Source organism: Numenius arquata, chromosome 26 (assembly GCF_964106895.1).
Source record: "Numenius arquata chromosome 26, bNumArq3.hap1.1, whole genome shotgun sequence".
Lineage (NCBI taxonomy): Eukaryota > Metazoa > Chordata > Aves > Charadriiformes > Scolopacidae > Numenius > Numenius arquata.
The window spans coordinates 2,142,059-2,157,659 of record NC_133601.1 but is presented as its reverse complement, the minus strand read 5'-3'; the positions used below and the strand labels follow the sequence as shown (position 1 = coordinate 2,157,659).

General features: G+C 44.1%; 1 protein-coding gene across 1 annotated transcript in view; it reads right to left on the bottom strand.

Annotated features, from left to right (window-relative positions):
• XPO7 (exportin 7) overlaps positions 1–14,571 on the bottom strand; it is a gene marked incomplete at its 5' end in the record, with an annotated part of 36,122 nt that extends 21,551 nt beyond the window's left edge. Inside the window, 8 exons of the mRNA XM_074164342.1 lie at positions 196–315; positions 2,508–2,581; positions 3,118–3,283; positions 5,648–5,752; positions 9,609–9,674; positions 11,738–11,904; positions 12,622–12,715; positions 14,410–14,571. Of these exons, the coding sequence (XP_074020443.1) occupies positions 196–315; positions 2,508–2,581; positions 3,118–3,283; positions 5,648–5,752; positions 9,609–9,674; positions 11,738–11,904; positions 12,622–12,715; positions 14,410–14,571 (954 nt within the window). The remainder of the gene's footprint in view (positions 1–195; positions 316–2,507; positions 2,582–3,117; positions 3,284–5,647; positions 5,753–9,608; positions 9,675–11,737; positions 11,905–12,621; positions 12,716–14,409) is intronic.
• Positions 14,572–15,601: the final 1,030 nt, after the last annotated feature.

Sequence of the window (15,601 nt, the reverse complement as noted above, 5' to 3'; positions counted from 1 at the left end):
AACAACGCTACTTCACAACACGTGGTGCATCTACAAGAGGGGCAGGTTGATGGTAGGAAAAGAGCAGCGAGATGTTGCCCCCCTTCTCCCCATGGCCACAAGTGGCACCTGTCCATTAAAAAGGATTTTTGGTGAAGAAAACTGATGGAGAAAAAGCAAAAAAACCCCCAGTTGCACCGACCGCAGCTGAAATACCTGTGGGTTTTCCAGTATTCGTTTAACTCCATCGACGAGATGAGATAAAAACTTTGCTCTTTCGGCATTGTTGAAGAGGGATCTGCGTACAGAGGCTATCTGCACTAAGCAGGATAAAACCTAAAAGGGGCAGAGAGAATAAAGAGAAAGGGAAGGATTAGAACAATAAAAGGGAAAATACGTTGCCTTTTCGTGACGCAACAGATCATTTAAGCCTGGTGCTCCTTTGCAGGCTAAACAACAGCTCCTTCGCTTCAAAAGAGGATTTGAAACGACTGCCATCAGCTTTGTAATTCTGGGTAGTCGACGTAAAAGCAAAAAAGCAAATTACAGCAGGGATAAACCCCAAAGGAACAACACCTCCATCCTGACGATCAAAGGGGTGTCCAAACTCTGATCCCAAAGATGCTGGGATTACTTCGGATGGAGAACACAGGTGGCCTAAGACTGAAAATACACCTGGACTGGCGGGGAAAGCTTAACGCAGACTTGGAAAAGTATTGCAGAAGAGAAGACTGGCAAGAAAATTAATTTAAATTGTTCTCAACCCAAACCTCTGAAGTTTAAATTGCCAGGGAGCAGCTTAGTAACAGGCTGGTGAGTAGGGTTTGAAGAGCAGCAGCAGTTGGCTACAACCAGCACCCTGCAGTCCTTATCCTGAGGCAAAGCCCCTTTCCCTCGGACCAGTATAAGGACTACCTTGCTAAAACTCTCACTCTTGCTGGCTCTTACATCTGCTGATCAAAGAGGCAGGACAATTAAAGGCGTAATTGCTTCAGATTTCTATTCAATAACAAAAAAGAAACAAGAAAAAAAAAAAGTCTCACACTGTTAAAATCTCTCATGAATATTTGAGGCTCTAAATTCAGAATTAGCAAGGAACTCTTCAACGTAATGAAGGGCGCTGAGAGTCTCAGTGGAAAAATATCCTTCTGAAGGCCCCTTCCCTCCCTAGCCAAAGGGCATGTTTTCATTGTAGCATTAATTATGGAAAATATTTATCCCATAGATAAATGCCTGGCGGGCAACCTTTTTATTTTTTTTTTTTTTTCCAAGAAGAAATAATCCAACTTTTAGTTCAGTTGCGCTATTGGCCATTTCATCCAACTGGGACATGGCCTAGTTTTAAAGCGTGGAAGGAGAAATTACATTCCTCAGTTGTGCTCCCAGACTCGCTACCTACTCGCAGGACGGTTTTAGGATCAACTGGAGAGCTGGGCAGAGAAGAACCTCATGAGGTTCAACAAGGGCAAGTGTAGGGTCCTGAACCTGGGGAGGAAGAACCCCAGGCACCACTATAGGTTAGGGGTGGATCTTCTGGAAAGCACTACTGAGGAGAAGGATCTGGGAGTCCTGGTGGATAGTAAATTATCCATGAGCCAGCAATGTGCCCTTGTCACCAAGAGGGGCAATGGGATCCTGGGCTGCGTAGGGAAGAGTGTGGCCAGTAGGTGGAGGGAGGTCGTTCTCCCCCTCTACTCTGCACTGGGGAGGCCACAACTGGAATACTGCGTCCAGTTCTGGGCTCCCCAGTCCAAGAGAGACAGGGAACTACTGGAGAGAGTCCAGCGTAGGGCAACAAAGATGATTGAGGGATTGGAGCATCTCCCTGATGAGGAAAGGCTGAGAGAGCTGGGGCTCTTTAGCCTGGAGAAGAGAAGGCTGAGGGGAGACCTTATCTATGCTTCCAAGTACCTAAAGGGTGGGTTGAAGGAGGATGGAGCCGGACTCTTTTCAGTGGTTCCCAGTGACAGGACGAGGGGCAACGGGCACAAGCTGGAACATTCAAATATGAGAAAAAACTTCTTTACTTTGAGGGTGCCAGAGCCCTGGAACAGGCTGCCCAGGGAGGGTGTGGAGTCCCCTTCTCTGGAGATTTTCAAGACCCGCCTGGATGCAGCCCTGAGTGATGTGCTCTGAGCAACCCTGCTTTAGCAGGGGAGTTGGACTAGATGATCTCTAGAAGGTCCCTTGCAACTCCGACAATTACGTGATTCCGTGATAGAGTGGAAATAACAGAAGCTACATCCCTCAAAAGGGGCTCGCTGGCAGGGCGAGGCTCTAAACCATGCGAGAATGAAAGAGCAGGTTGGATTTCCAGCAAACAAGCTGCTCTTGGGTCAAATCCAAAACCTAAAAATGCTTCAAAACTCTCAGCGGCAACACCAGAGTGGCCATAAGGCAGTGCCATCGCAGCAGGGGCAGCTCTCTGAAATCAGTAAAACTCTTTGACCAACAGCAAATCTCCCAGATGAATCCTACAAACACTTTATTGTAGCCGAGTCCGTAAGGAAAATAAACACTAAACTCACCAGAGGAGAAAACGAAGGAGGGATGGAATGATAAAGATCAAAAAACAACTGAAGGGTCGAAGAATCCAAGAATGCTGAAACAAAACAGAGTATTTTACTGAGGACACCTCCATTTACTGCTTTCCATAGGTCTAACGCTTATCTTATCAGCAATGGCATGTGGACTTGTCACATGAAGTACCAGACTATGGGAAAACTTCCAAAGGGCTTTACATTTTTACACAATCGCCTTTCCCAGAAGTTAAACCAAACCCACTGGTAGTCGGTACTATGACAAAATTACAGGGAAATATTTTAAGAAGGCAATCTGTGAAGCTGCCTGCACAATGCCTGGTGAGAACAGCGGGGATATTGAGGACAGGTGCTGAGTTACTTGTTATTTATGGGTTTTTTTTAAAAACCAGTTTACTGTTCCTTGAATTGGCAGGTGTAAGACTGAAAGGGCAGAGGAGTGTTTTTATAGCTCAGGACAGTCAAACCCCAGTGCAGTTCACATTGGTAATCACACTAAGGAAAAGCTGGGATCTACACCTGGCGTTGTAGGCAAAGGTTTATTTGTCAAATACAGCTGGTGGGCTGTGGATTAGCTCTCTTCCTCCAGCCAGATTACCTGATCTCCAACTGGTTGGGATCTGCACAGTGCAAAGATCATCTGAGGACTCGTCTGTTGAGGTGCCAATGAAATCAAAGTTCAGGCAATTATGGGTGAGCTTAAGAAGCTGCATGAGCAGACCGTGCTGGCTTTCGTCATTTAGATTCAGGTTCTTCCCAGAAGCCTATAAAATACGGAATAAATAAATAAATAAATAAATAAATAAAAAATCAAGGTGACAGCTGAGTTTGAGGCAGTAATTCAACTTTAAACAGTGTGTCACAATCAGGAGGATCATACGCCACAAGCACCAACCCCAACTATCGTGTATTTTTACGGACAGCGTGTGTATTTACATGCTTAGCCTTTACACAAGAGGGATAAATAGTGCCTGGTTTAGTGGGAGGTGTCCCTGCCCAGGGCAGGGAGGTTGGAACTCCTTGATCTTTAAGGTCCCTTCCAACTCTAACCATTCTACGATTCTTTTTCCACTCGGCTTGTACCGCGCAGGAGAAAAAGCAGCCAGGCTCGCCACCTTGCAATTATACCGGGAGATTCTGGAGATAAAGAAGTTCTTATTAAGGTTAAACACAAGAACACATTTTCTGCCTGACAAGCACTTAGCAGCGGGGAATCTCGTTGCTCCACCTCACCCTCCTATGGAAATGAGCACGTTCACTTTCATCGCACAGATAATCCGGCTCAGCCCTGCTCCAGTTACAACAGGCAGGGAAAAACAGGGATATTCTCCGGTAACACAAAGAACTCGATGGATATGAAACGCCAGGTCATTTCACCGCGGTTTAGATGTAGCTCTCAGGTCTGCACTCCAGGGACAGCCCACTCCATCTATCTTTTCTATTATCACTCCGTACTTAAAACAAAACTAACTTCTTCCAGTTTATTGCAAATAACACTGTGCCGACACTGCCAAGGCCAGTGGTTGCGGGAATGTCCTTACTCTCTCCTCTGTATCACAGAGACACATTTTTCTGGGGTATTTATAAATATATCTAAATATTTCTGGGGTGTTTTTTAAATGCCCCCCTGTTTTACGGACATGGATACAGACGGGAGCGCTGGTTTCTCGCAGCCCGATCCTCCCCACGTGGAAGGATCACCTTGGAAACTTCTGCTTTAAACACAGAAGCTCGAGACAGCTACTATTAGACCAAAAAAAATAGACATAACTCGGATAGTAGGTGTTTAATCACATGAAAATAAGGACGTTGCATGGGGCGACAGAAAATATTACAGGACAAAGGGTAAGTGCAGCTCTGGGGACACCGGTTTAAGCAGCTCTGGTTTATCCCCCCTGGCCGAGTACCAGCACTCTCTGAATTTTCTCCGGGAGCCTGGGCAGTGATAAGGACCCTGCCCCACCTGCACCTCCCCGGGAGCTTCTTTTCACAAAACTAGAGGTATCCTTTTATTTCCTCTAAATGACCATGAAATGCACCTAAAATGAGGGAATGAATACAAAAGCTGCCAGAGCTGTTTTCGGAGGGGGGGTGGTGTGCCTGGGAAAGGATGACTAGGATAATTGTACAAGCCTTGCTTCCTTTAGAAACCAGGAGGAGAAAAGAAAAAAAAGATTAAATTACACCCACGTACCCACCTTTATCACTGACAGAACCAGAGCTGCTCATTTTGAAATAGCTTTAAAATAAAATTTCCTTTTCACTCTTTGTGCTATTTGTCAACTTTGACACTTCACTCAGCAGGAAGGATAAAAGTTGAACTAATCAAATCTGTGCTACCGCCACTTGGTTTATCAGGGTAGACTTTCTCATAAAGGCACCATAAAAACTCCAGATCAACCTTTTAGAAAAGAAACCCGATGCAGAACCAAGAATTTTCTTCAGATAAATCTACTTGCTTACAAAAAAGACAGGTGTTACTTCAGCTGAAAGAAAAACCGCATTTTGGGGGGTAAACCCCAACCCTATTAGCAGGATATTGCTGCTCTGTCCCAAGATAAGTATTTTAAAGCAAGTTAACTCAAGTGTGATTGATAATTGGCACAAAATAAAAACCTGGGGAACGCAAGACAATCTAATATTTATCACGTGTTAAAATATCAAGGACAATCTTTAGTCTCAACCCACTGAAGAGATCTTCGCTAGCGTTTTTTTTCTCTCCTCATGTGTGTTTTAAAATGAGGTTAAAAGAGAGACAAGTAGTTTACAGGAAACCTCTCAGCCAGTTACTGAAAATCAAAGATATTTAAAAAATAAACCAAACATTTCAATCTCTTTCCTCATTCTTTAAGATGGGAAAGTTTAACCCAAGCCTTGTGGTACAGGCACAGAAATAGAACTCTTTTCAACAATTTTGGTTGAACATATATATTTGTGTCTTACTCTCTTTTTTTTTTTTTTTCCCTTAATGGAAACGTAAGTCAAAGCTTTCCTGAAAAACAAGTCCAGAACATCACTTTTAGACCAAAAGTGCTTGTTCCAGGAGTTACATCAGAGGGAACTTCAACCCGAAGTCTGTCACCCCAAAATACAACCCCGGGAGAGGTGACAAAAGCCGGTTTCCTTACCTGTTTCAGTAAATTGCATGACAGCGTGAAAATATCAAATAAAGATGAGTCTCGGAAGGAAGAGGCTATTTTCCTGTGCTTGGTCAGTGGATGAGTAGTATCCGCCTGAGCAGAGAGAAAACCAGCGCTTAGAAGTGACGGGCAGAGGTGGAACAAGAGCAGCAGAACCCGCAGGAACCCTGGTAAACACTGGGACATCCAAGTTTCCCTCCCCAGAGACAACATTCCCCCAACTGGCTAAACCGGAGGGGTGTGGATTTTTCCATGGATAAAATCATATTTCTGGCTGATGACAGGACCTTCCACCTACAATACTTCCACCGCTGCTTCACTGCACCCCTGCCAGAAAAAAGCAGGGTTTACTCCCAACTTCATTTAAATCTCTCCCAAAGCAGGACCAGCAGTATTTTCGACAGCACTTAAAAGTCATTTTAGACGCTTGAACGTGGCTTTCTAAAGTGCTCCCAACTCCTAAGGAGTTAAATCCTACCTGAAGCCGCTGGGCAGACACATGGACAACTACTAGCAATTCTAATTCCCCTCCTGAACCTGCACAGATGAGAAGAAAACTAGAAGGAGAGTTAACCAGTGACAGCCGGTTTGAACTTTGCTGTATCGATCATAAACTCCGGTTCTGGACCTCTCACCCTATCAGGATAAAACTGATCTATAAGAGGTAAATACACACATATCGCTTTATATTGGATAATAAAGTCTCCAATTGATTAAATCAATGTATTTTAGCATGGGGGAGGTGAAGGGCAGCGCGGGTTACGCCATTTTATAGAGCCCTTTCTAGGAAGGACAGAAAAGTGAAGTGGTATTTCACGTCTTGGCCATTTATTTGAACACAGACCAGCAAAATTCCACTTGCCCAGTATAAGTTCCTTGATGGGCAGCTGGTTATCACAGAGCATCCGAGACAGAGCCTTATTGCAGCCCCGTGCAGAGGCACGACTTCAATCTCCGTTTCCTTGATGCTTTTGTTATTATACCTCTTTTAACCTTAAATTTGCACACATCTCATCCAGTCCCACAGGAACCAGTACAGCTCTGACCAGCGCAGACCTCGCTTTAGGGAATTAACCTTCACAATGCCCCCACAGAGGATGCAAATTCTCTTCATTTCTCTATTATAGGTGAGAAAGAGAAGCCCTGCATCACCCAGTAGCTGGTGGCAGATCAGAACTGGACCTAAATTTGTCTAATGAGTGAATTATCCTTCCCCAGCTCACGCTATTAGATTTCAGGGTCTTTAAGAAAATGAACATTATTTACTCTTTCTGTGGTTATTACGAATCTCACGTATTTTTAGGCTTGTGGCAAAGGAGCATTTCCTTTTTCTCCACTTGAATGAGTGAACTCCTACAATAGAGCGGACACTTGGGACCTCCAGGCAAGTCTGTGCAGGACGAAAACTGATACTTCTAGCCAGTTACTAGCACTCTATTTTATTTATACTGCGAGCTTTTGGAATAAAAGCTTTAGTAAACAGAGCTCGAGAAAATTCAGCTCTCACACAATGTAGTTGGAAGTTTAAATAGTTATGAATAAAAGCCTGAAGAGAAGGCCCAGAAGGGTTTTTTTTGGGTGAGTTTTTGATATATCCATGCATATCACCCCACTCTGATGAGCAGGCACGTTGGCAGATTGATTATTTTGCAATTAACACAGAATTCCAGAATGATATGGGGTTGGAAGGGACCTCTGGAGACCATCTAGTCCAACCCCCTGCCAAAGCAGGTCCACCCAGAGCAGGTCCCACAGGAACGTGTCCAGGTGGGTTTTGAATGTCTCCAGAGAAGGAGACTCCACCACCTCCCTGGGCAGCCTCTTCCAGGGAGGAAAGAAGTTCCTCCTCGTGTTTAGATGGAACTTCTTGTGTTCAAGTTTGTGCCCATTCCCTCTTGTCCTGTCACTGGGCACCACTGGAAAAAGACCGGCCCCATCCTCCTGACACCCACCCTTTCAGTATTTATAGGTGTTGATCGGATCCCCCCTCGGTTTTCTCCAGACTAAAAAGCCCCAAGTCCCTCAGCCTTTCCTCATCAGAGAGATGCTCCAGGCCCCTCAGCATCTTTGTAGCCCTCTGCTGGATCCTCTCCAGCAGTTCCCTGTCCTTCTGGAACTGGGGAACCCAGAACTGGTCCCAGTACTCCAGACGTGGCCTCCCCAGGGCAGAGCAGAGGGGCAGGATGACCTCCCTCCACCTGCTGGTCACACTCTTCCTGATGCGCCCCAGGATGCCACTGGCCTTCTTGGCCACAAGGGCCCATTGCTGGCTCATGGGCATCCTGTTGTCCACCAGGTCTTTTTCCTCAGAGCTGCTCTCCAGCAGGTCACCCCCAACCTGTACCGGTGGGGGGGGTTATTCCTCCCCAGCTGCAGCATCCTACACTTCATAGCAGCTTGAGACTTTCCAAGATGAGTCCCTGAATCCTGCCCTGTGCAATCGCTGGCACAAAGCACCTTTAGGAACGAGCAGTCAACTGCAGTAGATTTCATACCCAAGGTAACAAGAAGAGATTGTTTTGATTAAAGTGTTTCACTTTGTCACTTATTTTAATATGAACCCGTAGAGCTTCTGGCACTGGGACGGGTGACAACGTCTGTGCTGACCATTCTCCCCCAAGCAGAAGCTGCAGCCCCGCACAAAGATGCCGAGACACACACTAAATTCTAGATTTTCTAGCCAATTTCTAGATTTGCTCTCATTCTTGATGCAAGGAAGTGAAGGACCGACCCTCTGCGGAGACGGAATCAGGATTGTACAAAAATCTGGGCAAGGAAACGGTAATGGTAACAATGGCTTAAGATTTAGGAGGGGAGCTATGGGTTAGGATTTACTCATCAGGCCAGGCTTGAAGAATTAAAGTGAATTTGGGGTTTAAAATGGATGCAGAAGCCATTCAGGTCACAGCACGGGGCTCGGGAAGTGCAAAAGAGCTGAACTTTATAAAATCCAGCAGAAGAAATGGGTGCTTTGCCCTGGCCAGGACAAAACCTTCCCCTCCCTTTCCAGTTCTGAAAACAATTTGTCATCGTCCTTCAAGTCCCACTCGAGGATCTCTCTGGTCCAACGCCTGGATTAGTCAATATATCAGCAAAAATGAAAGAAATGAAATGAAATAGATTCCTTAGTAAAATATTAAAATCAAAAAACCTTAGTTACGCCCAGTCCTTTTAGGAAAATTAGAGATATTGGCAACCCTCACACTGTCTTAAGACAGTGGTAGCCATCAGTGGTGCTACAGCAAGTCTGACTGATGCGGAAAGGGATGTAAATTCAATAGCACCAAGTAAAGCTGTTTATTCCAGCTTTCAACACAAACATCAAGAAGCAGCAAAACTTTAGAGGGCTCTATAAACCATCAAACTGACCAACCTGGAAAGGCTTCTGCGTCAACACCTCGCGCTCAGCCCCGATAAACCGGCAGAATTTGAGAACTACCTGCTGGGAACGCTACGAAATTTAGGACTGAATGAAAAGAACCCTTTCAAAATCTGCGCAATTTGAGAAATCCTCTTTTATTTCATCTCCCTGGTCAATAAGGGGTGGGCTCCATTCACTTCTTGGCACAAGAAGGTTTGTCAGCTGGAATAACGCACAGGGACAGACACCAGAAGGTGACAGGGATGTCCCCACGCTCGGGGCTTTGTCCTCACTAGCCCTCCTTGGGCTCTTCCCTTTCTCATCTCCGAAGATTACATTAAATATGAGAGAAGATGGAAAATGCCAGTGAAACAAAACAATTCCTCGGGACAGGAGGTTTTCTTACCACAAAATTACATGACTGTGTAAAACAACCAAAAATAAAGAAAATAAAGCAGAAAAAGCCCCACCACACACCAAAAAAAAGCCCAACAAAACCCCCCAAAACAATGCACAGACACACGGCAGGACACAATATGAATGAGAAAATTGGACACTTACTTCACTGAGGAAGGCTGAAGCACTTACTTGATTAATTTCATTCGTTAGTTGGGAGAGGATTGTCACTCCTATGATGCAGTGCTCTACACTGTCCTGAGGGAGGAGAGGGGACAGGGAGAGCCATTAGCGGTGCCTTAAGCTTCACCGTAATCTGCTCGGAAGATTTCTAGACATTTTTGCCTAGAAATGCGTTACCTTTGTAGTATCGTGGCTGGAAAAAAGCCCATGAGAAACACCAAGCAGAGAATTTAAAATGTGCCCTTTAAAATTGTTTACAATGCAAAAGGCTCTAAAGAGTTGGGTAACACAAATTAATAAAAACAGGCTCCTTTTATTGAATAAATGAATGAATTTATTGAATATTAATAACTTTTTTGTGTTATGCCTCAACTCTGGAAAGATTTATTTAGATTTTTTTTTTTTAAATCAGTGTGTTTAATTTTAACAGAGGCTGCGTGCGTAAAGGTAAAGCCGGCGGAAAATTCTGCAACATCAGAACGAGTCTTAAAGTTGCCAGATGAAAACTCTGGGAAATAAACTTTCTTTCCACCCCCACCCCCACCCCCTTTAAAACTAGAGACCTCCTGCCAAGCAGGACAGCCCGTCTCCCCATGAAGGGATCCCATTCTTCCCAGTCTGCCCAGCCTCTGGCTGCACTTGAGGCTCCCAACAAGGGGCCAATTGTGAAATAAGGCTGTTACAGACACCTCTTCACTAGAAAGGGGAATCCATTTATCAAACGATCGAAGAGAAACAACCTGTATTGTTCCTTTGCCCCAGTTTCTGTTCTGTAACTGATAAATGATGTTTCCTTTCCTAGCTCCACCTGGGTTAGCACCTTCTGCACAAATTGCCCTGATCTCCAGCTTCAAAGACTGAACTCATCGGCAGTAGAGAAATTCAGGCATATTTAGGCTCGGGATCGTGGTCGCTTCTTTACTGGAGCCACCTCTTCCTGATAATCTCAATATTTACATGATAATATCTAGACAGAAGCCACAGGAAAACCTTGCTGAACCCATGGTCTTTAAAAAAACGCAGCCTCCTCTACACTTCAGCAGCCAGAACAGGTAACATGAGCAAACGGGAACAGACCATCTCGAGCTGAACACAGCAAGAAGATATTCACACCACTTAATTAGGTTCCTGATTAAAAAGCCCACATTCCCCATGTCATGAGCCGGGAGATTGAGGCATCCAGCTCCAATAATTTCAGCTAAAAGCAACTAAAAACTATTTGGAATATAGTTATTGCCCAGAAAGGAACACGATCTTTAAATTACTTAACATCTTCTAGATCCTACTTCACTTCAGACATCTGTAAATGGTTAAAATAATAGTAGTTAAGTCTATTTTCTGAATGCCCACACTCTACCACTCCAGAATTAAAGCCTTGTACGCATTAGATCTCTTTTTCCACACAGGGAAGAATTTCTGGTCATTTTGACCTCTTCTATTGTCCTCCTCCAACTTTTGATTTTGGGACAAATTTCAGAGAAAAGAAATCGGCATTCGTAGCAGTACAGGATTTACCGATCTCTACGGGAGGAAGCGTCTGTTTGGAGAGAGCTGATAAAAATGCAACCTTCTACCTATAGTCTTTTGGGTCGGAATGAAACCCTATACCGTGATGATAGCACGTATATTTATGAAACAGTCAGGACTTCCAAAGAAAATTATTAACAATAACGTTTGTGGAACAGAGTAGCTTTAAGGTACATTTTGTTATGATAACTCAGCTAAATATCAAATGACTTCCATGGATATATCACCCTTGCAGCCAAGGAAAGCAAGTCAAGCACGGCACGTATTTCCCTTGTAGACAATAAACCCACGTGTTTTACCACTTTGCACTAATCAGCACCGGGGTATTTAAGCTTGAAAGAAGAATCGTGCAACTGGAACATTCAGAGACTTCTCTTACCATTGAATACTAATGGTGGCAGTTTCCAGAAAGAAATCCCTGCCCCATCAAACTTTAAATTATAAAAACTGACCTGTTGTCAGCTGCTTAACCTTGGGAACCATCTATTCAATCAACAAATGTACAGCTGAAAGACCGGAGAGATGACACTGAAGTGCAAAACAATAACTGAAAATTCATGGACTTTCAAATCCCACAAGGCGCGTATCCATCTGACCAAAAAAAATCTGACCTGTAAAAACCTCGTGACGTCTGTGATCACGTTCCTGAAGACATATTCATCCTTCTGACAGTCAAACCAGCCCAACTTTGTGATCCTCGCGTACAGCTGGATCAGTGCTTGCGTGACAAACGTCGCCAGCTTTGGCCTAGTGGCAAGGTAGTTGAGCACATAGTTCCCTGAAACACAGAGAAGCAGCTTATCTGTAGACAAAATCCTGGTAGATGGAGCCGAGGTGGTAACACCGACAGGAAAAAGCACCTTTTTGAAAGCTCTTCAACAAAAATAAATCAGATAGATACAAATGTTGACCACCTACTTGTGCCTTTAACGTATCAAAAGTGTGGGACAGACCTGGAAAGAGGTTAGGGACACGATGGAGTTCCTCCCCACATGCCTAACTGGTTTTGTGTTATCAGATTAAGCCCAATCCTCTTGTAAGAACATGTAAATAGCAAGAAAAACTGAAAATATTTCAAGACCTTTCCTCGGGCATGATCATCTACCACATCATTTGTAAAAAAGAAAGTGGAGTGAACCGCATTCAGACTCTTTCCTCGGAGGAAAGGAAGTATCAGCCACTCTCCAGGAAAGAGCACTGGGACAGGCTGACTGCTCCCTTAGGAGATATTCTAAATGGTATTTCGGAGACCCATAAAGGATTTTCAGTTTTGAAAGCTTGTCCTCAAAAAAGGCAAGCACCATGTGCATTTTATACTCAAAAAACCCCGATTAAATAAAACTTGTTTATTCACAAGACCACAGAGTTGTCGTTTCCTTCCACCTGAAAAAAAATCTGTATATTCAGCCTTGAGCTCAAACCTCCCACCCGAGGATGAATCCACACTAAAAACATTCACATTAGTTTGGGTGGAAAAATTAAGCCTTGTACTTACGAATATCTATTCGCTGTTCCAACGGTAGAGGGTTGTTTGTGCGTGACACGAGTTTCGTAAGGCATGTAGCTGCCAATAACTGGGAGTAGGATGACTGTAAGGGAAAAAAAACAAACACAAAACACAAGGAGAAATTTACCGCACGCTGCAGAAGATCAGGCAGCAACGCTGGATTTTCAGCTAATTGCTGTCTGGAAATTTGAATTTAAAGCATTAATTTAATTGGTAAGTCTAAATACTCTACATAGCATTTATTCCACGGTTTTATAGACACTAAAGTAAACCAGATTCTTTCTTAAACACTTTCTTCAAGTAAGGAAAAGCTTTTAAAGAGCGGAAGAAAACAGAACCGCCACTGAAAGCAGGGGTAAAACTGCAAAAATAGTCAAACTGCAGGAAGTTACCTAAAAAGCCATGCCTGAAAATCACAATTAGCCCCCTGAGCCATAGCAGAACGCTACTATGCATTAAGAAGCACTTACAACTTGCACTTTATTACTAAATACAGGTTCAAATCTATTTCTTACAGAACAGCCCACAGACCACTGAACTGTACTCCAATTCAGGGACACAAACGATGGCATAAAACCACCTAAAACCCCCGGCTGCACCCGATTCCAGAAATTACAGCCAGGGAAATGACAAGCATTTTGCACGCTAATTTCTGTAATAGACAGTACTGTAGGAAGCTGAGTATCCAAGATGCAGGAAAGCTATTTATTCCAACGTTCCCAAGATATAAAGTGAGGCAGATCCCAGACTGAACCCCTCTGGCGAGAGTCAGAGAGGCAACGGATCAGACACAGAGAATGAAACTGGGCTTTAGGAACGTTCCTTAAAAAAATTAATTATTTGTCCCTCAGGTAAACTAGTTCCTAGTTCCCATCAGAAGAGCTTCAAATCAGTTTGTTTTCAATTCAGCGGACTTCAAATTTAACAAAAAGTTAAATAATTTGCTTTGTGTGAGTTTGCTAAAAGCCTGTTAAGTGTCACTTTTCTCCCTCTCCCTTCACCTCCTCCTCCTCTTGGAGGGCTCACTCTTTACAACAGGCTGTTCAGTGTTTCTTATTTTTGTGAACAAGGCTCCAATCTGATAGAAACGAAAGCTGGATGCACCTTCTGCCAAAAGTCAAACCTTGCAAGATCATGTGGCAAAGCCCTTTTTAACATTATTTGTGCTGGTACAAACTAAAAAACCAAATGGCCACTTAAAAAAAAAAAAAAAGAAGAAAGCCAAAGGAGTCAGGCAGGATTTGCTGCTGGCACATTTTACATCCTTTTTGTAACACTAATTCTGAAGCACATGATCTAATTTTCCCTATTTCAAACTGCTGGATTATTAAGGCAACACTATAGCAGGGGCAATTTTCCAAGGAAACATTCCAGAAGAAACATGGCTGGTTTTATCCCACAGGAACCTCGGTGCACGCATCGTTTTCTCCCCGAAGCCTCTAGAGCAGGCAGCGGTTCCCACAGCATGGGAAATCCCACTGCCATAATAAATGTTTTCGATTTAAAGCTCGCTACGTCTGGGTGGCAGCCTGCAAAGAATGCAGTAAGGCCAACAAAACGTGAGATTTGACAACCCTTTGTAGTAGCCACTGCAGCAGCATAATTAGCCATCGGAGCCAGTGCTTTTTTTGGCACAGTTTGCCCACAAATTGAGCTACACGAGAGCGTACTGGGTGTGCAATGTCAACACCGCATACCAGACCTTGGGGCTAATTCCCTTATCAATGCCTCAAAATACCCAAGATCCATTCGGGAGGATTATATTGTTTTACGTACACTCCCTCTTTCTAGAAGAAGCTGGCACTTGCTCAGGCAGTCTGGACTGTTGGTGAATTCAACCAAGGCTTTCTCTGCCTGGAGCCGTGTCGCGGTGTCTGTGGTCTCATACAGCTGCTTGCACAGGTTCTCTAGCTGGGCTAGGCTCTGGAATACAGGAAAACAGATCAGTCAGGAAAAAAATAAAATAAAGAGGTTTTACAATTTAATAATGCAGCATTTTAATCCGGGTTATACGTACATATACATAGGACAAGAAGAAAGGGACTCAAGTTGCACCGGGTGAGGTTTAGGATGGATATCAGGAACAATTTTTACACTGAAAGGGTTATTAAGCCTTGGAACAGGCTGCCCAGGGCAGTGATGGAGTCGCCATCCCTGGAGGGATTTAAATGACAGGTAAACGTGGTGCTGAGGGACATGGGTTAGTGGTGGTTTGGGCAATGTTGGGTTGATGGTTGGACTCGATGATCTGAAAGGTCCCTTCCAACCTGGACGATTCCATGATTGGATATAACTTTACTGTTTGTGCAAAGGAAGGAAAACACTCACCTCATAGCACCTTCTTCCATAAACTAAATGCATTTAACCTACTAAATCATCCCTACAGAAATTTCACAGCTACCTCTTACACCTGCTAAAGTACCCCAGTGCCTCCCCACTTCCACCTTTTTTTAACCTAAACCCCACTCCCAGGCTCAGTGCCCACCCAGCACCGCGGCGACCCACGAGGTCTGGAAAACCTCTTAGGGTGACAATCCCAACCTGCCCATTTTAAATAGCGAAAAAACATTCTCACGCCTAGCTTTTATGTTTCTCACACCTTGTTTTTATGTTATTCAGTGTCGAATCCCCCCTCCCCAACTTGCTTTATATTCTCTTTACAGGGCACCGTAACAGACTTCAGCATCCCAGGATGCTGGAAGGATCTCACAGTAAATCTTCTAGGCGACACATGCCAAAAATACCTAAAGCAGAAGAGAGCAAACGAAGGAGGGGATAGATGCCTTTGAGCAGAGTCTCTGCGAACACGTTCGAAGGGAAATAAAACCACCAGGCAGATTCTGTGTGCTCAAACAACTGGAAAATATTTGCCATAAACTGTGATCCGGGCAGATGGTTTCCCCCAGTGAAATCTTAAGGTGTCCTAGTTAAAAAGCGCCTTCACAGATGGATATAAATATTCCCTCAG